We start from the raw sequence: 25498 nt of genomic DNA, 5'->3' as shown, positions 1-25498 counted from the left end.
AATATGTTCAAATTAAAATATAAAATCCAATTAAATAAAACGTGAAGGAAGTCTACACAACTATTGATTAAAAGCAAAAAAGTAACAGTTTTCATTTAAATTCATTAAAATGTTTTATTATAATATTTACACATCATGTTCTTATAACAATAAGAAACAACATTTCTTGGGAAGACAACATAAAAATAGTTTCAAGTTGGAATAAAATAGAGATATTTCAAGCTTACCCCACAATTTTTTTTTATATATGTTGAGATACACAGAAGACTGGTCTTTGACAATAACCAAGTGTCCAGGGTCTTTAAAGTAAGGGTGGGATGTCTTCTAGTGTAAGATCCGATTTTTCGCTCAGAGTTTTTAAAGTACAATAATGCCATTTTAATTTAATGACATAAAATCACTTTTGTAGTTCCTAGCAACCAATAAACATCAGACGTGCCATCCTCACCGACAGAAATTCATTTATGACCAATAAAGTCATAATAACTCATTGGCATAATTATAATAAACCACTGTAAGCTAGACTACCATATAACCCTACAGTATATTGCTGTAGATTTGTATTTACTCAATCAATATCTGGCATTTTGTGACACAGACAGACAGCAAATAGTCTAGGTGCTATAAACCCATGTTTGGCTTATAAAATGTCTAAACTTATACAGTGAATTTTATAGTTTCTTGTTGATACTGTACGGCCATTGGCTACAGCTCCCAATGTTGCAGCAACCCTATAGCTGAGGTTAAACTTTGCCCAAGTCAGACTTTTGTCTTTGTGGTCTGGTGGTGGGCTGACGACCTAGTCAACCATCATGATTGAACAAGTCAGACTTGAGTCAAGTCTAAGCAGAAATTGAATCTAAATCCACTCTGGAGACAGAGCCTTTTATGTTCCATTATAAATGAAGACCTCCATTCTTAATGAAGACGCACATATTTTAGTAAGTGCTTGTTCAACAAAAATCTTGGTAGAACACTTCAAAATGTTAAAGTTTTGTTATAAATTAACCGCATGCAGTTTGTTGTCGAAAACAACTCTTTGTTTGCAATGATCGTAACCCTCTGGTCCCTGACTGAAGGACCACAGGATTACAATCATAGAAACTCATTTTGGGGTGGTACTTCTTAGGTAGGTGTCTTAATTGCACTGGTGAGATCTCATCCTAACACAAAGTAATCATTTGCATCTCGTCTTGCATCTTGAAGTACTCTGTTTCCTGACACAAGATGTTGATCTTTGGCCTCAACTGGACTTGTGTATTTTCCTGGAAGATAAAACAAAATAATAAGACACAGTTTAAAAGATGAGAAATATTTCACAAACGAAGGGTCTTCCTATGTGTTTATGCAGAGAGTTTAAACAGAATTGTCAAAGTTTTCAATCTGAGGCTGTTTTTAGAAGCAAATTGTTTTCAAAGGAAAAAAGACCTAATCAAGTTCTGCTTGAGATGTTTTCTTCTAGTTAAATGACATTACACCGAAAGGCAAAAATGTTTTTAATTCATTACTATTTCAAGAAATAAAGAGTTAAAAATTAGTACAACTCAGAAGAATTGAAGAGTTTTTGAAGTACATCAAAGAAGACCCCACATACCAAAATAAGATTAGGTAAAAGTTAAATTAAGATAAAAAAGTTATTATCCCAGACTTTGAAAATATTAAATGGCCTTGATTCAAACAATTCAAACTCAAGCACTTAATATCGAACATACACTATAGTGTCACTGCTGACAACAACAAACTGAGACTGGGATCCAGAATTCAGAAGGTACATTAAAATGACAAGAATTTCAACCTTCGGATCACCCCTGGATTTATAGATTCCAAGCAGCTTTTGGGAACATTATCCTCTGTACCAAAGAAGTGGATCAAGGAGCTGGGTGTATTTAATTTGGAGAAAAATAGCAGGCGGACTTAAACATTCTGAATAAAGATAAAAGTCTGAAATTTCTTCTCCCTGAATATAAAAACTGACAAACAAACCGACCTGTAATAAAGTTATATTTGTCTTTTGGTTGCTCAGGCCGAGGGACCCCTTCTCCTCTTTCAAGTCCAAGCTTAGAGTGAACTCTTCCATAAGACGTCCAATAGTCGGACTGATTGTTGTTTCTGGTAAGTACTCTCTGCATTTCATCCCCAGTTACGTTATGAGACCAATTAACAAGGGACGGATAGTGTAACCTGTTGGGCTGTAGGCAAGAATAGAATGTTTCATTATGGGGAAGGTTTGGAGTGGTCTAATCTATTTTAATATTGAAGACTATTGATAGTTATTATTACTTATTTCTTGCTAATATTAGGAAACGGCAAAGAGGGACCAATGTTTAGACTCAAAGTAAAATGAAGTATGTCAGATAAAGATGCAAGGTTAAGCGGCAATTCCGGCAAACCCTTAATGGAAACTTGCAAACATGTTCATTTACAGGGACTATAAGATTAAATTCTGTCATAGTCTGTGTACAGGCCTATAATAAAACAGAGACAACAGCTTCTGTTGCTCCATCAGCCTTGGTGCCTTTTCAAAAGTACACTTTTAAGATATTCCATTCCATTTGGAAAATTGAAATGGCAAAAATGAAATTCCAGACCAATTTAGTATACTTTGTTTTTATAAAACTGCAAAAGGGAATGTACATTATTTTTTTCACTGGCCATGAAAAAATGCATGGAGACATTTGCTTTGTTGTCACCGAGTAACAAACAATGCAGGAATGATACTAGGTCCTTGCAGCAAGAAGTAGGAACCGTTTATTTAACAAAGGCTGACCTACTAGTACCAATGCTGTATAGGCTTTAGTAAACTCAGACTTATCATGTCTGCATAGGGGAGGTTTTAATTTTTGTTTAGTGCAGTCAAGTCTGACATAACCTGACTGTGTTTTACTACTGATCAGATTACTTACATGTTGTGTATGTCTTGGTACAAACTCGCTGCCATAGCGTGTTGAGTGGTGTTGCTGCCTGTCTAATCCGATATCAAAATGAGACTTGTGAAGTGTTGGGCATTTTTCTGGTATCTCTGCAGCATCTAATGACATCCTACCACCAAATGCCTGAAGAGTCAATACAAATAGCTTTCAATATTAGTAAGTTTGTCAAATATGATAACCGGGACCTACTATGTCAAATCTATTAAGAAATCCATAGAAAAGTATGAAAAAAACACCTTTCGAGTTGCTGAAATCATTTCCATGTTTACTCCAGTCCACAATAATATAAACGGCAATGGTCTCATGTTTGAAAATTTAGACGGACGGTTGACTTTGTACCCCAGATATAAATGATTAAAAACCCACCATGTTACTGAGTGACTGAGAATTGTAAATGAGACTCGTCACATAAGTGCTTTCAAGTCCTGATCGATGGACTGAAAAACATTAGAGACTATTGAATCAAATAATACTTGACCTAATTGTCATAGTTACAATACGTAGTGTTTGAATTAAAAACCTACTTGGACTCTGAGCTGTATTTACATTTTTTGTAACCATTGGCAAAATTTAAGTGAGCCACTTGTGTGTAGCATGGCAACCATAACTGTTTTAATTTTCTTTCTTTTTTATAAAGTTTGGTTTTTAGTGAACAAAAACCAATTGGATTTTTAGCTAAAAGTTTTAAGCCTTGCTGGTTTTGGTTAAACATTTCTCGCTGGTTTTGTTTAAGGAATCAATGTGTGGTGAAGAGGTTTTCAACTAGTGGTTTAATCTCAACGAGGCCTGATTCCTGATAATTTTACTGAGACAAGGTCAAGGTAAATTATCAAGAACCAGGCCTCGATGGGTTAAAACCACTAGTTATAAACCTTATACCTTTTCGGTCAAAAACATCAACACTTTTTGGTCAAAAAGTAAAATAAATGCAAAATTTATAATTGTTCAATTGATTTCTTTCAACACAACACCCCTCCAGTTATGAAATGATAAAGCCCTCCGCCGCCCTCGGGTAAACAACTCCTTATAAGGGAATGCTGTGCGTGTTGCGCGTATCCGGTGATGTGGCACAACTGTTCCACTCAACCATTGCTCTCGATAAGCTTGGGCGATATCGATTTATTTTATTCACGATATATCGCCAACAATATTTCGCGATATTCGATATAATCGCGATTAATTAAATTTGACATCATCAGTCTTCAAACTCCCAGTGAAAGTTGTAGAAGAGACAGTCATAGCACAAGAGGGATGTTCTTATGACCTATTCTTTTGGTTTCACTCCAAATTTATGGGGTGCAAGATGTCTCAGCTAGGAAATACATCGCGATATTGCGATATTTAGTTAATATCACGCTATATCGCGATATATCGCGATGTATCGATATTTTGATTAAAACCAAATCGATCCGATATCGAAATCGTTTCTAAATTGGTATCGCGATATTCGATAATATCGTGATATCGCCCAAGCTTAGCTCTCAACCAATAGGAATGAAGAAACTGTCTTATAAGAACAAGTGCAAGCTTGCGTGTCACGCGCATGTTTAAACACTTTTTACTGGTATTATATCATCCGTTTAAACAACCCCTCGTGATGCCCTCTTGACCAATCAAATCAGAATGGATAAACCGTCTTAAGTATTTATGAATATAAATTCACATCTTAAAACATTCATCTTCCAAAACATTTTCATTGTTACTCCTAAATTATGAAGTTGTTATTTATGACACATTGGAAGCTACAACCTCAGTAATAAAATATAGGGATCTGACTTCAGTAAAATCTGCAATTACTTTTAAATTTTAGTCAGACTTTTTGTTCAAGTAAGTCTTAGAATTAGATAAGATACACAAACTCTCATAAAATACATCAAACCCTATATAGGCCCTATTAATTTTTATTTTAAAATAAAAGGTTAACAATGTTCTTTAATTTAGACAAATTATAATTTGTTTGTAACTTTCCAAATTATGTGATTGTGATCAGGTCAGGCTAAACTTTTCAATTTAAAACGTGTCATTGTCATTACACATGTTATTATTCACGATCATAATAGTAATACTTTAATAAGCTATTTGATTTACAGGCTATCTGTAATCATGGAGAAATAAATGCTATAATAGTCTTTATTATATCAGATTATAGAAATGGATTGAATGTTTGAACATTTTGGAGAAGACTGCAAATATAAGCATCCATAATAAGTACCACCCTCTGGTCGGACTAAAGACAGTACACTTTTATCACAACTTTTACTACGTTTTCATAAAGCTCAAAGAACAAACCACTAATTCAGGCTACTCACAGCTTTTGCAGATGTACTGAAATCTCTGTTCCACCTTCTCTCATCCAGTGAAAGTGTTGTCCTATGCATCCATCTTGTCCCTTTCCGTAATGAACTAGCTGGTTCACCTCTTCTCTTATCAAATGGTGTAATGATGGTAATGTTCTTGGATCTATTCGTCAGGATTGTCCCTGCAGAATGCCCCTGCTTCTGTTTACTGCGGCTTGATTCTGGGTCGGCTGCTGGGCCATTTTGATTTTGTGTTTCCTTCGTCATTCTACTTACTAGAGGAGTTTCACTTTAAAGCTTTTCAGTTCGTGACACGATATTTTAATGTATGATTTTGGGTCTTATTTTTTTTGATGTTTTTCCATCGTCGACCACTCTTCTGATGTCTTCCTAAGTGGTGCGTAAACCCAGTAGATGAGCTGTATTTGACTAAGTCTACTGATAAATCTTCACAGTAAATAAAGACAGACGTACTTACGATGTGGCCCCTAATGTTTACCATCAACTCCAACCACCATTACCGGTGACCAACAACACCCTAAACAATAAGTAACCATCCGCGTCCACAAACCGCAAAAAGTAAACCACCTCAAATCATGAAATTAGCACGTCATGCTCTTCAAATTCGTCAGTGAAACACATAACATTTCGTAGTAAATATAAATTGTTCAGATACTGATGAATCGCTCATGAAATTGGCTGCAAGTCTTCATAAAAGTACACGCGGATTGATAGTAAATTACTATGACAACGGCCGAGGGTTACCCAGTGAGGACGCAAGGGGGCGCACTTAAAAATAAAGTGGGGAGGGCACTTTCTCCGACCCATAAACCGTGACGTGCATTGTAAGTAGGCCTACCAGTAGCCTCTACAGGAGGTGCATCAGTTGAAATTTCCGTCGGGGGTTGACCGCAACTTGTTTTTCAAAACAATTGTTATGGTCCATTTTACAACTACAAATTTACAACAAATGTTCAATACGGATCCCTAATCCCTGGCGCCCACCTGCTGGATATCCACAGATGGAGTTTGCACAGTAGCATACAGATACAGATACAAAACTGTATTATTTTTAGGAATGTGCGCAGCGCGCTTGGAAAGGCAGGCCGGCATCAGACAAATTTGTGTTATTACGTAAACTGTTGATAGTAGGGGCCTATACAATATTATGAGAAACGGCCACACACATTTTTTTTTCATGAGAAACTGCTATACAATAATTATGAGGAACGGCTCCCTCTGTCTGCTACGTTACTTCAGAGGGAGCCGTTTTGAGAAAGAGGTAATTTTCCACTCAAATAAAAGACTTCATGCCTGAAGCCTTCTTTTAGGGCAAATCTGATTATTACACACAATATTGTGCAACAATGGTGATTTTTCTTTCATTATTCTATTGCAATTTCGATGAGCAATAATTTTAGTCATATTTTTCACTTTGACAATAACCGTCAAAGGTGTCCTTAAGCGGGCCGTGATCCCATGTCAAGTCGCGACCCGCACTTTGCATTTTGGGAATAGTTTTGGATATGAGTCTGTTTCTCACAGGACTAATTAGACAACGATGGAGCCACCTTAACCTTTTTTCGTTTTTTATAAGTGTAAAACCTTATTAATCAAAACAAATTAGATAAATGTAGGCCTACATCACTTCTTGGTAAATACTGAAAATGTTCATCTTGAACGTAGTAAAGGACCGCCCCTCCCCCTTTGAGAATCCCGGATCCGGCCCAACCCGTTATCCTGGTTATGGTGACTGGTATATGGTAACACTGTATTTAAATTGCTCTTTGCTATGTTAGAAATGTTTTTAACCTAATTAATGTGAATTTTTGTACTTTTTATTCCCGAGAAATTAAACAAACGTAAAATAAATGTAAAACACTTGCCATACGAGCCCTGAAACCTTCCCATGTTTTTTTTCTGACAGTTTTCAAAAATTAGGGCCTATATCACATCTCATTGGCAAAGTAATTTTGAGTAGTATAATAGGCTAATAATCGGTGATAAACAGTTTTTCAGCAATATAATAAATTGTAACTTGTGTTTTAATGTGTTTTCCCGTCGTGTTTGAAATTGTCACTACCATGAAGCTTAATGGACGTTGACATAATATGAAAACCATGGCATTTGATCCATCAAAACACTTAACAATATCCCCAAATCTCCATAGAACTATGAATCGTCGTGGGTGATCGCAACTCGGCTGCAGGGGATAATTCACACAAAAAGCCCGTGGCCCACGGATGGGGTCAAGGTGTCGACATAAAAAGCGGGACCTTCAGTCTTTTTTATTGGTCCTCGTAAATCAAAGTGAACAAAATACTTTGATCAGGATGTTACAGCCCAAACAATTAGCTCTGCATTTCATATAAATTTAACTTCAGAAAAACACAAATTAATAAAACAGGGGCCTTGCGGGAGTCAACTATAAACGCAAGGCCCATGTTTTATTTAAAAAAAATTCTGAAGTAAATCTGAAGATTTAGTAAATCTGAAGATTTACTAAATCTTTAGAGTAAATCTTCGGATTTAGTCAATCTTCAGATTTAGTAATTTTTTTTCTTTCTGAGTTGCATTGCTACCTTCAAAAGGTGATACGATGAAACAATATAAAGTGAATTTTATGGAACCAAAAATAAACAGATAATCTCCACTCAGAAAAAGAAGAAGAATCTAGACAATTACGAATTTTAAAATTGAATTATGAAAACCCCGCATAAACAACTTCAACAACTTTTGTAGAAGGACACTGACATATAGGATTTGAGGCATTGCATGGTGAGGTATCAATGTATATTTGGTTTGCGGTAACACCATGTGTGTATCTACTTGCCAGGTAGAGTTCTTCGAGAAATGTCTCTTGATGCATTGCATGGTGAGGTATCAATGTATATTTGGTTTGCGGTAACACCATGTGTGTATCTACTTGCCAGGTAGAGTTGTTCTTAGAGAACTGTCTTGCTTTATTCGTGGAGGAATTCTACTGCCGCGGAGTAGATAATAGGAGGTTCGGGAGACTTTTCAGTTCTGAAAAGAACTGTCCTGCTTTTAAATTATTACACACTGACATAATTGAAAACGACAAACCAACTTATTCCAGTGAGAAGTTTGTCCGTCAACGTCGTCAATATTTACCAATCCCTTAACTTTAATCTAATTATAGGTTGTGTTTTCACAGATCAAACCAAACGGTATACTCTCGAAGGTGTGAGCAAACAGCCAGCAGAGTATCTTTAAAAAAAATCAATTCCTGCGCCACTTTGTTATTTAATTCATGACAAAAATCCCCTCTTTGTGAACTGAGAACTGACACAACACCGTTAACAATGATCTGAGGTTTATCTATGGTTTACTCAACAAGGGATTGGGGATGACAAGCACTGGGTGACTTGTATTGAATGTGGGGGAAACATTGGGTTGAGCACGGTCGGCCTCAAGAGTTAACTCAGCGTGGTTATTGATCCGTGGTTCACATGGAAACTTCGCCTCGTACCACCTGCAGAGGCTTCTTCAACGGCGCCGTACACAACGATCGAAACGCGGCTACCTCAGCTTTGAAACACGGACATGTTTTAGTCTTTGGGAATCACATTGGACTGTTGGCTACAAGTCGAAATTTTGTGCAATTCCAGAGTCATATTAGAACGCGTTTTAGCCCTTTGTGAGGGTGAAATTATTTGGTACGTTTCGCCATAGCTACTGCAATACACAACAGACGCTCTGATGTAGCCTTGGGGAGTCTCATTGTTGTACAGGGTGACCGACTTCAATGGAAAAGAACTGTACCAACGAGTATTTGCACTACTGAGTGCATCTATCGGGTAACTGTATGGTCGTTTCCTCAGGATGGTGTCCTTCTTATTACAAGGCATCATAATGAAGAAATGTCACTTCCGTCTTCAACCTGCCTTCAAGGAGAATACTGTGTAATAATAACTGGGAATGAAGTTGTAACTTCCAACTCTTCAGTTGATGTAAACAGCGGCTTCGCGAACCAGAAGACCTTGAAGACGAGCGATTACACCGCCTCAAAGATGACGTACCAGCCCATTGGCGTGTCTTATAACAACCTACCGAGTGAGTTTGAGCTCAATCGAAGAGCTCGATCTCTCGGACTCTTCCTTACTCGGGAACAATCTGGACTGACATTGGTGTCAAAGGGATCTATGCCTGAGGGAAATGGCGACAAACTACCAGGGATTCGTGAGCTCAACAGGGATATTCCCGGTGATCAACGCAACCGATTTCAAAAAGCCATCATGTTGCCGAAGATTCCAAACATCAAACATCCTCATGTTATGCAACGAGAGAAGACATCCTCTGATCTACCCGTGCCCCTTACCAGTCTACTGACACCCCGCTCTAAAACCACTCTAGAAGCATCGTCTTATATCGGCAAGAAGTCCAAGACAGGATCAGGGGATTGGTCTCCAGGTGATGAAAACGGCCAGCTCCTTGGCAGCTCTCGCCTCATCATCTCCACGAAGAAGGCGACTCTGCAACCCAGCAACGGGAACTTTTACTACCGCAAGTTTCCCCACGTTATCCTGGACCAAAACGCGAATTTAGTTCAGCAAAACGAGAACAGAAACCGCTTAAATGGGCAAAAAACCTCTGTCAATAAACCAGGTGCATCGGATACAATCAGGACTACTAATGAACTGTTTAATTTGACGAGATCTAAGAGTGACATGATGGCTGTTGAGCAACTGATTGCTCGTAGTGCCAATAGGTTGAAATCCTCATCGGGTGTCTCAGGTTGGCTTGACGGTATGACGTGTAACCCTAAGAAACTACACCAGAGGAAGTACACATTCGTGTAGTAAATTAATCAAATTAACAAACTATACATATTAACCCTAACATAGCCAAGTGCTGTAAATACATGTAGATAAATCCGCGTTTATAATGAGTTAACAAAATAATGTGAGCGTCAGTTCACAAATTGATTGATATCCGTACACAACAGTTTTGATTACACATGCACACTGCAACAGTTGTTGTGAATTGCTGTCATTATGTTTTAAAAGAAGGATCTGTAATGGTCTGCTGGCCGAATGCAAGTCGAGTCAAAATTCACTCCAGGTGGTTCGGCTGGCTGGTTCAGCGTTGAAAAGTACCTCTATTAAATATGAAATGATGGACAAGTAAAACAAAACTGCCAGACAAATGATATGACAAACTGACTGGTCCTGCTGGCCAGTCACTAGAAAGTAAAAGGCAAGCTATGATGTAATTATTGCCAAATTTCATTCAGTTTATCACCCGGCTCATTTTATATTTCGTTTGAAAATTAATGCGCCGTGGAATCAATTTGCAGCAGTCAACAGGAGTGATTCAATTTCACCAATTTAGCAGTTGTCAACATAAGATCATTCAATTTCACTAGGCCGCAAGCCTAATTCAATTTCGTAAAAATGCCAACAGCAAGAGCTGGTCGTCCATTCAATTTCATCATTATCAAGTGAAAATAGTTTGTATAAATTCAAACTGGGAATGATCAAACTGAAGTTTTGAATTCCTATAGGAATTCATATAAATGAAGAATGACTGAAGCGAATCTGAATGAGAAAAATGAAATCATGTCTGCACAAAAAAACAAACAATAAATTTATTGCATTATTGGAGTAAAAACCTGAATTTGAGTGGATGGGGAAAATGTGTGAGTTTGAATGCGCGTTTACGAAATTGAATGTATTTTTACTGGAATTTGCAGAGAAAACCTTTACCATATAAAGTTGTTAATCTGATATATCTTCTGTGAAGTATATAGTGTCCTCAACCCTCATGTCTATTTCAGACTTGTCGCATGAAGACTGTTTGTAATGTCAAGACTAACCTCACCACTGATTCTTCTCAATACCAAAGATTGTAAGAAACGTAATCTTGAATTTGGGTTTTACATGCTGCAAAGTTTCAGAACAGTAATGCATGTTGATTATGTGGTTATGTCATATTATTTCAAGATTTGAAAGATGTGGAAATAGAAATCTTACTTCACTCGGCATTTTCCTGGATATTAATAAGAACTATAGTCAGCAAATCAGTAGAATTCTAGTTTCTTGTCAGTTCATGTTCAAGTTCTTCAATGAAGACACATTGCAATGTTTACGTAATCGACTTCTTTAAGAAGCGGGATAAGTATTTACCTCAATCATTTACCTCAGGCGTCACGTCGATTTTTTTTTAACGCAATTAGATTTTGCTGTTGCACACATTTTAGCGTAATGTTAAAGTCTTTTGCCAATTATAACTAACGGAATCTCATCTCCATTTGTCGAAAATGAACTTATCCACAATAAGTGATGTTTGAGGTTCTGCATGTGAAGGATGAAAATAAACTTTAAACAATAGTAAACTTGCGGGTACAACCATGTTATAATTCTCTTTTGAGGGAAGACGAGCTTTCTCCTGAAGAAGAGCAGAGAATACTGTACGAAATGGAGAGACCAAATGGCTCTTTTTAGAGGCAACACTCCTCAAGATTATTACGTATGGTTTACAAAAGCAATATTATAGTTTATTCTTATCCCCAATGGCGATTTGATCTGTTGGCTAGGAGGAGCCCGGTTTCTATTATTTTGTTTATCAACCTTACTACAGATTGTAGTTTGAAAAATATGATTGTAAAATACACATGATAAAGTAAAAGTATTTATTTGAAATCTGGTTGTGAAGTTGTGAATGCTTTGAGTGAAATTGCATCAAAATGAAAATACAAAATTATTCTTTCAAATGTTCAGGTTCCGGTTTTTGTTAGTCGGTTATTTCTTTACAAAAATCCTGTTTATTTTTAGGCTTCGAGAAATCTCTGCCAGGGTCGAAACATAAGGCCATTAACTATTTTGTTTGCATTTATACTATAGGTCCCTTTGGTTGGTTAGCAGTCTGCAACAGTAATTCTATTTTCTCATTTTTTGTTTATGTCAATATTTTGAAACTAACAGATGTCAGACCAAATCTGTTGTTGAAATTGAAGTCTTTGCGATGGATACTTCGGTTTACATGACAACACTGACGATAAACAGTGGACAATGTTAGTTGGTTTATTAAAAAGAAACTAATTGGGTTCCCCTTTTTTGACGCATCACACTATGAGTGTATTGTGTGTATGAAAGCAAAGAACAATAGTTCACACACCACGAGAGGGCGCACTCATTTTGTTGGAGGGTGCACCACAAAGCTCCAGTAGCCACCACTGTAAATTGCTAAAACATTAAAAAATATTCAAATAAAATTACCCCCAAACTCTTCTTGAAAACAAACATAATATTATCTGACAACTTAATTTCATTTTCTTTTCACAATTTGTTAGGTTGGGGAAAGGTCAACAACCCCAGGGGAACAACATTGGACATTTTTTCAGCTCATAAAAGAAGGCAAAGTCTTTGATTTTCGGAAAAAGTTGTGGGTTTGTATTTTAAAGCCCTTCAAGGGAGCCACCGACGGATTTTTCTTTTTCGTTCTTTAACTCCTTATAAGTCGCCTGTTGCACTGTCTACCACTTTCCGTTTGTATTCATGCTGTTCATTCAAGTTGAATAGAGTGAATCATAATTATGGTTGTGTGATGTTTATACCTCTGCACCAATGCGAGGTGAAATTTATGTCCAGGTTGTAATTTGACATTGTATGCCAATGTCGATGTCCTAGGGAAATCTGTAATCTGTCCCCAGAGATTCTGTCCCCCGTATGGGAAATAAACACAGGCTGAAGGAGGATGATTAAAAAGAGGGCGCTATATCAGAAGAAATGGTTTGCCATATGGGGGGGGGGGGGGGGGGAATCTCCTGCCCTCATCGTTCCTCTGGTTTATAACGGTCGGTTCAATGATATATCCCATAATAACCCTCTCATGTAATGGCCCGCATTTTACGGCACAGTAATGGTCACCATGGTGACGGTTTTAAAGATTGTTGGTAAGACTGATCTCCCATAATCTGACAGGTTTGTCTGTTTTTCCTTTTCTAAAATGCTCCTTTTATCTATTTGTTTGTATATAACCACAACCCCTAGTGTTCAAAGGATTCACTATTAGTTATTTAGCTGAATGCCTGCCCATTTCTTGTGCCTCAAACTTTAATCTTAAAAAACGTCTAAGTTGGTTCCCAGAGGGAATTTGACTCAGTTGTAGACATTTCGGAAAACTTACTTTTCAAGAAGGGTTAGATGATTTTATTTCAATAAATCAGAAGGAAAATGCTCTTTAATCATCAAAATAATAACGTACACTTACATATACGTTTCGTTTATTTACATCAATAGATAAGTCTTTATTATTTACAATAATTTACAACATCTCTGGTTGATATTCCAGGAATTTGAAGCACCTGCTTTGATCATTGAATTGCCCCGTGTTCATTTTAAATAATTTTGAAATAATTGGTTGATTTATTTCTGGTATGATGTTTTCTTGCGTAACAATGACTTGCGTCATTCACTTTACTGATTTGCATTACAAATACAGATTTTATATTTGATTATTCATGAACAATTCAAAACAACATTTCAAAATCAAGTTGGAAAATGCCACGCAGCTTTGCCACTAAGCGTGCGTGCCTTCCTGACACTTCACGCTTACACAGCTCTGCTATAAAGCCACTAACGCCTCGATGAAAGGCTACGAATTGACAAACAATCTAGAAAGAACTATTGATAGATATCATGCAATGACGTCATGTGTCTTCATTGCAAGGGGCCGTCATTGCAAGGGGTCAATAAAACATCTTAAGATAGAAAATGTGTCTGAACTTTGCGTTAACTTTCTAGTGTTTAACATGGAGCCCACGATGCTAAGGTTCGATTTCTCAAAAACTTCATCTTTAAGATGAGTTGTGATCACTGCCAAAGTGATTTGTATTGCGACATCACACTTAGTAGGCTACAATTTAATTAAGAGTTCGCAGTTAAGATAAATTAACTCTTTGTGAAGGGGCCAAGGCTCGATTTTACTAAGCATTTTAAAGATTCTTCTTAAGATGAGTTGTCAGAGTTACCATAGTGACAGTGTATTTGCTTAGCAATAATTCGCCGTATATAATCATTAGCTATTATTTTGTAAAATCCAGCTATGGAAACTTGAAAGAAATAATAATTTAAATATTCTAGATTTTTCTGTCATGTTCGGAGATCTTAAAACAGTAGATCGAATTAATTTTACGCAATGTGTGAGCAATTATTGGGCTTTCATTTAGGTAAAAACACCCAGAACTTTATTTAATTTCGTAACAGCCATTCACTGAAATGTAGTTGAGTCCTACGCATGGTAAATGGTAAAGGCAGATTTCGCATTGCTTAAGTTGATTTGAATATTATATGCCTGTGCTACTTAAATTCTAATGCCTCCAATTTGAAATTGAATGACGATTTTTAACTAAAGATGCAAAGCTGCTGAATACAAAAGGCTGCTTTTAAGTTTCGTAAATGGTCAGATCAAATATGTTTTTGATTCTAAATATTTAAGATTAAGTAAGTAAATTGATACAGTTTCTATAAATTCACATAATTTGTATTTAACAGGTTTAAGTATCGTAGGTTTCAATAAAGGAAATGAAAACCAGGATCTTTATAATTCCATGAACACTGTCCGGTGATCAATACGATAAGCAATCAGTTTTTATCAACATTGATTCATATTCGTTTTGTAATATTCAATAACATTTACATGTACCTCGAAGAAGTTCAATTTTATATATATCAATTAATAAAATGAGTCCCTATGAACTCCAAATGTGTCCCGTTTGCTACTAGCAAGTCGTATCTTATTGTCTTTAGTAGGCTTTGATGGCGTCACAATCCCAAGGAGCACTCTTTCATCTTTCTCGCTTTGGAGACGTTCGTTCCAGCTTGTTGTCTCCCACATCGGGATTAAGGAACCCTGGAGACGGATGAATCTCTCATCGTCACAAGAAGAGCTCTTTGCCTCAATGGGATTCTCATCTAAGACTTTAGGCTGCCTTGGGGTGTTAGGTTCATTTACATTAAGATGGGTTCCAACATGCTTGATAGTGCTTACCATGTTATGTTCAATCAGGTCATGCATAGTCTCGCCTTGTTTCAAGAGTCGCCTGTTCTGGCTTAGAAAGAAGCCCCGTTCATGAGACTGGTTTGCCATGCCGGGTGTCTCGGTGGTTATGACTGGGAACTTTACCACTGATTGTGACTCTTCATGATCTGCACCGGGTTCTTGAAGCTTCTTGGTGGTGGTCTGAACGGCAGATGCAACCGAGCTGTGAGGTGAGTAACGTGATACCAAACTACATCTTGCTGTTGATATTCGTGGTAGATGATCCACTTCACGGTGTCGAGATACCACACGTTCTATCGCGTCATAGTCCCTCTGAAGTCCCTTTGCGATGGCAACACTCTTCTTGAATGCCGACTCGATGAAATCTAATTTCTTCAAAGTCAGTTCCTCCTCCCTCTTAAGCTTTGCCACGGATAGCTTCTTGAGCTCCATATCAAGACGTTTCTGGGCAGTGACATTCCCGGTCATCAACACCCTTTGCATCTTGCTACTTTGTCCATAGGGTACCCTTATCATATCTCCGCTGAGGTCCGTATAAGAGCGAGTCCAGGCAGACTTCCTCCGTGTCTTTACGGGTCGATCGCTGTCAATAGACGGCGGTGAAGGGCACCGTGACCCGCTGCTGATCTCGGGGCAGCTTTTTGTATCGGTAATACATGATGTCCGAGAGGTACTTCTGTTCAGGCTCATATATTTTCGGACTGTCTCGGAAGAAAATTCTGTTGGAGGAGATAGGTAGATGTGTGGTGCATTTGAAGGCGCCATGATGATGGTGTGGTTGCTCACAATGTTCAGTAAAACTACAGGCCGAAGCGAAATTACCTTGTGAGAAAACTCAGCGAAGAAAGTCAGTTGATATCATTAGAGTTTACGGTTCAACATGCGCGAGCCTTCTTTCATCACTAACATCTCAAAACCAAAGAGCTAGTGGAATGAGAAGAGAGCTTCCAGAGTGGTGCGTCCGTCTTGGGTTCGTCTTCAAATAAAATGCCCCTCCTCAACTTTCACTCCTTATCTGAATCTGATGATGAACTCTATTGACCATCAGTGCTTTGATAATCGCATGCGTGTTACTTTCTAAGAATCAAAACTTAATAGAGAACCCATGCTGGTTTGATGGGCCTTTCGTCTTATGTCCAATAAAGCGTGTTCTACAATTAGGACAATCGTCTTTATTAGTTTATTTCCGCTGGTATTCAAAGAAACCCTCCCTCCATCAAATGTACTTTTATTCGTTAAAGACTTCCCCACCTTTCATTTATCACACGGAAGGAAGGCTATTGTTTCAGGTGACGTCATTAATGCCTGTCACTTTAATTATATTGTAGTTTGTATGTCACTCACTGAAGGCACATTCAATACACACGTCAATCAGTGACTAATGAATAAATACACGCGTGAATATCTACCCCAGTATCAGGGCGTACTAACTCCACGGTGTGAGGTATACTACCACCCATTGCTGTCTTTCCATAATCTTAAAGACCTTTACAAGATCTCTTGATATAATTGATCTCTATTATATCCAGTCAGCAGGAGTGACTGCTGGACAATCATATTAATTGCCGGAACTGCGTCAACAGTTCTTGACTTCCATGTTCGAGAAATAAGATTGTTGTCATAAGAGCTTAAACAAAATGTTTTTTAACGAAACTTGAGTATGACGGTTTTCCGGGAGAATTAAGAGAAACCATTTGTATTATTGATCTCAATTTTTAAGTAGCCTTGTATGATTTTGTTTAAATTAAATTTGCACAAGATAAAAGTATTGTAACTGCTTTAGACTAAAAGCTAAATCTTTAGGAAGTTTCTTGATAATGATGCGCAATTTCTTTTTCTTAAAGGGAGGTATACTTTTGGTAAATCACTCTTAAAATTATTGGCAATAAAGCTATTGGTTTAGGACCCTATCAGCTTTCGATTGCATACAGCATGGAGAAACACTCACTTTGAAGTTATGTGGTTGGTTATGTACAAAAAAATATTGAATTTATGCCCAACAATTAAAATCTGAGAAGCGGCCACGCTTTTCTCGGCTGCGTTGACAATATTTGCACTGGATTTTCGGCGAGTTTTCAAAAACGCATCCACTTTTTGAAAGTTAATTTTATGGTACATTATAGGGCCTACATCAACAGGAGTACAACAATTAAACACTTCCATAATTCAAAGATAAACTTCTCCAGTTTTTCAATTCTTTCGATGAACTTTCTTTATTTACACAAAAAAAGCAACTAGGTTACTTAAAGGCAAGGTACACGTTTGGTTTTACAATCAAAACAAGTTATCTGAGAAGGATCTATATAAAGAGAACCCATGCTGGTTTGATGGGCCTATCGTCTTATGTCCAATAAAGCGTGTTCTACAATTGGGACAATCGCCCTTATTAGTTTATTTCCGCTGGTATTCAAAGAAACCCTCCCTCCACCAAATAGGTACTTTTGTTCGTTAAAGACTTCCCCACCTTTCATTTATCACACGAAAGGAAGGCTATTGTTTCAGGTGACGTCATTAATGCCTGTCACTTTAATTATATTGTAGTTTGTATGTCACTCACTGAAGGCACATTCAATGCACACGTCAATCAGTGACTAATGAATAGATACACGCGTGAATATCTACCCCAGTATCAGGGCGTACCACCTCCACGGTGTGAGGTACACTACTATCCATTGCTGTCTTTCCATAATCTTAAAGACCTTTACAAGATCTCTTGATTTAATTGATCTCTATTATATCCAGTCAGCAGGAGTGACTGATGGACAATCATATTAATTGCCGGAACTGCGTCAACAGTTCTTGACTTCCATCCATGTTCGAGAAATAAGATTGTTGTCATAAGAGCTTTAACAAAATGCTTTTAACGAAACTTGAGTATGACGGTTTTCCGGGAGATTTCAGAGAAACAATTTTTATTAACGATCTCAATTTTCAAGTAGCCTTTTATGATTTCGTTGAAATCGATTTTACACAAGATGTTTCGTAAGTATTGTAACTGCTTTAGAAATCTCAATCTTTGGGAAGTTTCGTTGATGCGCAAACTTGGACACTATTGGTAATTACTCAAAATAATTATTGGCATAAAACCTTTCTTGGTGAAGAGTAATGGGGAGAGGTTGATGGTATAAAACATTGTGAGAAACGGCTCCCTCTGAAGCGCCATAGTTTTCGAGCAAGAAGTAATTTTACACGAATTTGATTTCGAGACCTTAGATTTAGAACTTGAGGTCTCGAAATCAACCATCTAAACGCTCAAATTTTCACAGGTTTGTTATTTTATGCATATGTTGAGATACAGCAAGTGGGAAGACTGGTCTTTGACAATAACCGATAGTGTCCACTGCCTTTAAAGGGAAGGTATACGTTCGGTAGTCTCTCTTAAAATTATTGGCAATTAAAACTGTTGGTTAGAAGCCTATACCAGACGCTTTTAATTGTATCAAACTTCTCACAATTGTTTTTAAATGTATCACCGACACAGATGCTCCGCTATACCTTAAAGAACTCGTTTATCCGTATGTTCCAATTAGAAAAGGACTGCGATCTGCCAAAGATGAGTTTTGATCATCCCCCATACTCGCACTTCATCTGTTGAGCGGGGTTTCTTTGTGGGGGCCTACTATGTGGAACCGACTACCCTACAATATACGCCATTCATCTTCATTAGCAGCCTTCAGAAAAGCTCTCAAAACCTATTTATATGACTCTTTATCATGTTGAATGTTTATCTTGATTTTGCTATTTTTCTTTCTGTGTAAAGCACAGAGCGCTTTATAAATGCCTTTGTAGTATAGTATAGTATAGTATAGTGTAGTGTAGTGGATATTTAAAAACATTTTGAATGTTATGCCCTAAAATTTGAATCTGAGAAGCGTTTCTGCGGCAACGTTTCTCAGGTTGTGTATTCCTATACTGTATAGGCGTTATTCTCCTGCGCAGACATATTCACTCCGGATTTTCGGCGAGTTTTCAAAAACGCGACCATCCTTTGAAGTTAAATGCTTTATAATAGGATTTTAATGATCGAACGATTAAAAAAAAAAATAGGTGTACTTTGTCTTTAAGAAACTTTCATCTCCAGTTTTTCATTCATTCGATCAGCTTTATTTATATAAATCAAAACAAGCAAGTGATTAAATAGTTAACCGATACTGAGACTGTATGTATAGGCATGACCCTTAGAGCAAAAACCTGTTGGCTGCTTGTAATTCCTTGTACAAAACAAAACAGAGATGGAAAGATATCAAGTCATCAGCTCTTCAGTATATTTGTCTATTTTGTTTTATTGGCTGTTAAAATGTACAAAGATAATTACTTTGATATATGATTTAAGTTTTATAAGCAAAAAGGAGAATAATAATTTTAACGTTAACAATTTTTAAAGACACATCATTGTTTTGGTGTGGTTGCTTATTAATTTGTTTGTTTGTTGGAAAGAGTACAATCATTCTCATCCTCCATAGTTTTCCAATTAAATTCATCCAAAAACAAGTTTCTACAAATTTCATTAAAATGGTTGGTCACATCTCGAAGTGACAGTTTATTTTTGTCAGGTTATGTTCATGTTGATGTGTATCAAAATGGAAAATGCAGACTCGGTATTGAGGAGATGATGCAGTCAGAAGTTGAACTCTATGACCTCTGACGTCATGGACGGAATGGCAGAGAGGGGGGGGGGGTGTGTCGGGGTACAATGTGCCCATTCACCGCCGTGTGTCAAAAGAAAACCATTGACATGATGCATCATGATGGTAAGAACTTACACAACACTGTTCATCTAGAGTAGTTCCAAAATAATAGATGAAAACACAAAATGGCAGTCTCTAAAACCTTCACCAATCAGCCAATAAGCAGGACAGTTCTAGAACTGAGAAGTCTCCCGAATTCTGAAAAATTACTCCGCGGCAGTAGAATAAAAAGTAAGACAAGTTATCAAAAGGACATAACCACTCCAGTGAGTACCGCAAACAAATACATGAACATGTACATTGGTACATCACCCGCTTGTGGCGTGCTGTTTTGAACTGCCGAAAAGACGGCCATAAACTTGTGTTTTAAGTTTCGATACCCTTTTTGGTGAGCAGCTTGCAACAGCAGAAAAAACCCAAATAAAGTTTGTTCAAAATGGATGTTCATACTCTCCACGGATCAGTGGATATTGGTTGACTTTTTGTCCGGGATTTTTGCATTGTATAAGGTACCAAAATTAAAATTGTACATCTCGCTTTAGGCGGAATAACAACATGTTGGTTAAAACTTTTAGAATTGAAAACCCTTATAACATTTTAGATATGCATTTTGGTTAAGTGATCTATCATTGGATGCGGTTACATGATATTCTAAATAACGAGGAGCGGGGGCGGGGCTAAAGTTATAATACAAATCCTGATGGCAGTGGGCGTAAAAGACGTAGGCCATTCCTTCCTTCCGTACAACAAAATGCAAACAACGGTGAAAATCTAAACTAACTCTACGGAGTCTCTGTATGAACATCTATTCATTTTGAATTCCATTGAATGTTGGCCGATCTCTATAACATTGGCCGACTATTAAAGCCCGCCGGTTCACGCATTTGCAAGAAGTAATGAACCGGGCTTCAACAAAATAATTGTCAGGGCAAGAATTGTATGTAATAGTAAATTTGACCAACAGTTCTGATTTATATATTTCTACTCTACTGTCTTCATTAACTCCGACCATAAACACTTTAATAACCGTTATTTGTAGTTTCAAAACGTGCGTTATTAACACACGTTTTTAAACTACAATGTATAAGTTTAGCCCGTTAAAGCCATTTGGACCCTTTCGGTACAGAAAGAAAAAAAAAGTTCACAGATTTACAAATAACTTACAGGGTTTACACAAGGTAGTGGTGAAAGGCTTCCCTTGAAATATTATTCCATGAAATGCTTTACCTTTTGAGAAAACAGTAAAACAATATCAATTCTCGTTAGCGAGAATTACGGATTTATTTTAAACACTATGTCATGACACGGCGAAACGCGCGGATACACGGGTGGGTTTTCCCGTTATTTTTTCCAGACTCCGATGACCGATTGAGCCTATATTTTCACAGGTTTGTTATTTGATATAGAAGTTGTGATACACGAAGTGTGGGCCTTGGACAATTGTGTTTACCGAAAGGGTCAAATGGCTTTGAGCAGGTTTTTCGTATCCGATGGCAAAACATGAACATTAAAATGGTTTAATAGTAGAATAAATACCAAAAAATGAAGGAATAATATTTATACTGAATTGAAAGCACAATGACTTATCAGGTTGTTGTTGTATTGCTTCATTTCCCGTAAAGTCTCTTCTAAAATAGTTCATTTAGATAAAAAGTGTCTCTCCACTGGATAAAACCCGTATTCTTTTTGCATCCAGGGAGTTGGACTGTTAGGTGGACAAATGTCCCCGTATGAGGATGCTTGGTACAGCTTGCACTGCGGGCAATCGACGCTATGAGACGGTATGACCATCGGTGCCAACCGGGACGGACTGCCGTAAACAAACACAGTATGAGGGGTGTAGTATTTGTTCTCTGGCCACACGACGTGAGGTACGGGAGGTTGAAGAGCTTGCATAGCCCTCACCAACCGATCTTTATCTGAGATGTGTGAGGCTTGTGAGAGGTTGTTCTCCTCACGGTAGTGTGTAGCACATGGGGTATCGCAGATGAGGTCCTGAGGTGTCGAACGTTGGAGGACAATCTTCTGCAGCTCTTCACAAACACTGTCGACATCGTTCGACACTACAGGGCTGGATGTACTGGCTGATCGATCTTCTAGAATCTCTACATCATCCTTGTCTCGATTGAGTGGGGTAGCCACCTTGTCTCGATTGAGTGGGGTAGCCTCCTTGTCTCGATTGAGTGGGGTAGCCACCTCAACGAATCCTATACGAGCTTTATTTCGATTGGATTCATGTTGTATATCAGTTGAGCTGTAGAGGGAAACCTCACTCACACTAGAGTCAATAGTTTGACCTACTTTGGATATCAAGGAACAGTCTACTTTTCTACCTTTAGAGGGCGGACTTCGACTCTTTGCACCTGTAGATTCCCTACTGTAACACCCAGAATCTGATGATTTGTTCGTCAGTCTAGTGATGGAGCTGGCTTCACGTGAGTTGGTAGGTGATTCTCTCATATTGATACCGGGTAAATCTTTACTAAGTCTCCCATCAGCTTCACCGGTACTGTCTGCTCCACCTTGCCGTCCAACGTGTTTCCGTCTCCGCTGAAGTTTCAACAACACTTCGGTCCTACTGTATGTTTGTCTACCGACTCTGTACTCAAAGCCATGTCTTGAACCTTCATCTGGTTTAATATTTGGCAACTGTGTTTTGCTACTACTGGTCTTTTGATTTGTGTTATTGTTATTATTGACACCATAAGATGGTGTTCCAAGTCTGTAAGAGTCAAAATCACAACTCTTAGTCTCCTCCCGAAAGCCTTGCTGCGAAGCTGATTTGAGATGCTCAGTAGCGACCTGTGTCATGCTGTACAACTGCCTGGCATCCGATAACCTGGCCTGATTGTTTGACCGTCCAGCCAACACGAGTCCCCCTCGGGTTTGGTTGGCACTCGGTCTTAGATGCTGGGGTAGAACTCCGAGGGGTCTTTTCCAGCGATAGGTGCGCGTTGCTGGTGAGGGTGACGGTTCATATTCCAGGCGGGCTGGCTCAGTGAAAGGGTTGGTTGCAAGGAGCTTCACTGGCATCTTGAAGAGGTTGCTTCTCGGTGCCTTGAAGAGGTTCTTTCTCGGTGTCTTAAAGAGGTTGCTTCTCGGTGTCTTAATGTCGACGAAATCACGGTGTTTGTCACAGCTGCAAATTCACAAGAGAAAATAATATTATATTTGACTGATCAAAATATTTGACTCAAGAGAAAGTCATTAGACTGAACCGTCACAGCTGACATGGAAATATTCCAAACAATACACTCCCTGTCTATCCGAGAAAGGACTTTCTCTGTTGCATTTCTAAGAAGTTTTCGCTTGGTATATTATTGACCAATGAAAAGCTTAATCAATGGCTAGAAAGAATTCATTAAGAGTTTGCAGTTGATATTCAATCACGCGCAATAAAGATTGGACACTTAATATTCAACGAGCTTAACAACCTCGACCCTGTCCCTTCATAACGGGTTCATATTTCAAAGGACTTCGTTTCATCTTGAGCCGACGGAAGAGTTTAAACAAAACCCCAAACATCATTAAGGCTCTCCTGAATGATCGTGCACTTCAAAAATATATTAGTCAAAACAACTGACACTAATTAGTCGTATGACACATATTTTAGATTTCCCTTACATCAAAATCATGTCGCATATGACTCATCAGTGTTGTTTTGACTCATATTTTAGAGTGTGACAATTCCAACTTGGTAAAAAAAAATTGGTACCAAACCCAAAACTTCGCGGGCAAAGCAAAGTTCCGCTTAAATCAATTGAAATTGAGAAAGATGACAACATCATACATCGATCTTTGATATTTGGTATGTCTTTTTTTGATTGTCCGAAATAGTACTAAACCCCCCAAATCAACATTTAAAAGCATCAACATAGGTTTCATGCGTATGCCAGCCTGCAATTTTTATAATATGAATGTTAGAATCCTGTGCCCATTTTTTCACTATGAACGATCCATGTAGATAAATGGATAATTAATGGTTTGTCGATTCGCTTTTTTTTTACAAGTACAAAGGAGGTTAATGTAGTGAAATGACGTTGCAATTTCCTTGCAATATTGTTGTCGTTGTTGATGTTGTTGTTGTTGTTGTTTGCTTTGTTAACGTCATGCCAGCTGTCCTTTCCATGGTTCATGCCATGTCCCTCTCCTCGTGAATCTTGCATGGGTCCTACTACTTGCCAGTTTATATCATTCAAGACGTTCCCATCGACAATTCGAATCTTCGTAAAGAAGTTAAAGCCTATAATGCCAATGTAATGCAAAACTACGAGATGGTTTTATAGTATAAACATGTAGCTGTTCTGTCTCGGAACAAATTATTGATTTATATCACCCTTCTTTTGTAAACAATTTGTTTGGCGACGTTTTACACGAATTAAATGAAAGTCGTCTCCTATATAAAGCGTTCGACTCTCCATGTAGGCCCCTCAACATATCATACTACAAATGTATTAGGAAAAAAGTGGAAATGAAAATCAATTGAACGCACCTGTTTCTCGATGCAGGGAGGGTGAATTTGAAGCGTCACAGCAGACATATTCACCCGGTCAGGTCCTCGATGGCTGAGGGGTAGATGATGAATGATGACCGTTCGGATCAAACCAAAGTCCTAAGACATCATTATTCTCTCCTTCTTTCTCATTACATTTCATCTTCTTTGTCATCTGGTATAGCTCCTCGTGTCATTACTTGATGAGGAGTCTAATGGATTCTCTAGTCGATGGGAAATGACCAAAACAGGAACATATGACGGCGTTTCCCTGGTGATTTACTCTCAACAACACCTGGATAGCGCTGAATGTTCACAACCATAAGTGGCTGATGTGGAGCTCTAGTACTTATCGAGTAGATGCCATCGTTGAGCCTCGGAAGTTCATTAATAATTAGAAAGCACTAGTAGTGCAACATAACACCAAGCAGTTTAAAGGCATTCTGCCTGGTTAAGTTTGTCCTTCAACAACTTTGCAATTATCAACAAAACTGGACCGCACTTCTGTTTGATACGAACCTTAAAACTCACTAGACACGCTGTTTAATTCCTCCATGGTAAGCTGGTTTGGTCCTAAATGTAAAAGAAACTTCAGAAACTCGTCAGCAGATCAGATCGTTTTCACTTGTTTGCTGTTAATGAAGGTGTTGAAACGAGCAGTCCAAACCTGGTAGATACAGGTTGTTGTTGCTAGCGTAGCGCGCCGTAAACTCTTCTATGTAGCCTTCAATAGCTATAGTTGTTCTGCCAATTTTCTAAAGAAAAGAAAAACAGAAAATCGATTGTTTGGATTCTTGGCTTGTGGCTGCTTGTGGGTCCGCGATGGTCCTGCGGTATCGATAGACCGGCCCCCTTGAGTGCACAAAGTCACAATAGGAATTTAAATCGGGCATTTTCATCACCATTGGACAAAAGAGCGGGCAATATCGTCCCCTTGATTACGATACGTAAGCAAGGCAATCGCCAAGAGAGACCACAGGCGCCGACTTGTGAAAGGTGTACCAGAGAGCAAGGATCCCAAGAATTGAAAACTCAAGAAGGCTCTTTATCACCTTGGTTACAGGA

General features: G+C 38.1%; 2 protein-coding genes across 2 annotated transcripts; both read right to left on the bottom strand.

Moving 5' to 3' along the window:
• Positions 1-112: 112 nt before the first annotated feature.
• Positions 113-5911, bottom strand: LOC139943698 (uncharacterized). Its single transcript, XM_071940440.1, has 4 exons — positions 5240-5911; positions 2904-3053; positions 1988-2189; positions 113-1265 (listed from the first exon to the last, which is right to left on the bottom strand). Exons 1-4 carry the CDS (start codon positions 5492-5494, stop codon positions 1159-1161), a joined length of 714 nt encoding a protein of 237 aa, XP_071796541.1. The 5' UTR covers positions 5495-5911; the 3' UTR covers positions 113-1158.
• A 13686-nt stretch (positions 5912-19597) lies between these two features.
• LOC139944159 (uncharacterized) lies at positions 19598-25114 on the bottom strand. Its single transcript, XM_071941125.1, has 2 exons — positions 24434-25114; positions 19598-23080 (listed from the first exon to the last, which is right to left on the bottom strand). Exon 2 carries the CDS (start codon positions 22972-22974, stop codon positions 21580-21582), a length of 1395 nt encoding a protein of 464 aa, XP_071797226.1. The 5' UTR covers positions 22975-23080; positions 24434-25114; the 3' UTR covers positions 19598-21579.
• Positions 25115-25498: the final 384 nt, after the last annotated feature.

The sequence above is a fragment of the Asterias amurensis genome, chromosome 11 (assembly GCF_032118995.1).
Source record: "Asterias amurensis chromosome 11, ASM3211899v1".
In the NCBI taxonomy this organism is placed as follows: domain Eukaryota; kingdom Metazoa; phylum Echinodermata; class Asteroidea; order Forcipulatida; family Asteriidae; genus Asterias; species Asterias amurensis.
The sequence above is the reverse complement of the archived record's forward strand: the minus strand, read 5'-3'. Positions and strand labels throughout refer to the sequence as shown.

Excerpts from the sequence above, each read along its gene's own strand:
- LOC139944159 (XM_071941125.1), bottom strand. The coding sequence starts at position 22,974 with ATGCCAGTGAAGCTCCTTGCAACCAACCCTTTCACTGAGCCAGCCCGC.
- LOC139943698 (XM_071940440.1), bottom strand. The coding sequence starts at position 5,494 with ATGACGAAGGAAACACAAAATCAAAATGGCCCAGCAGCCGACCCAGAA. Across the intron at positions 2,190-2,903 it reads TACCAAGACATACACAACAT|CCCAACAGGTTACACTATCC; the intron begins GTAAGTAATCTG and ends TCTTGCCTACAG. Across the intron at positions 1,266-1,987 it reads CAAATATAACTTTATTACAG|GAAAATACACAAGTCCAGTT; the intron begins GTCGGTTTGTTT and ends TTTATCTTCCAG.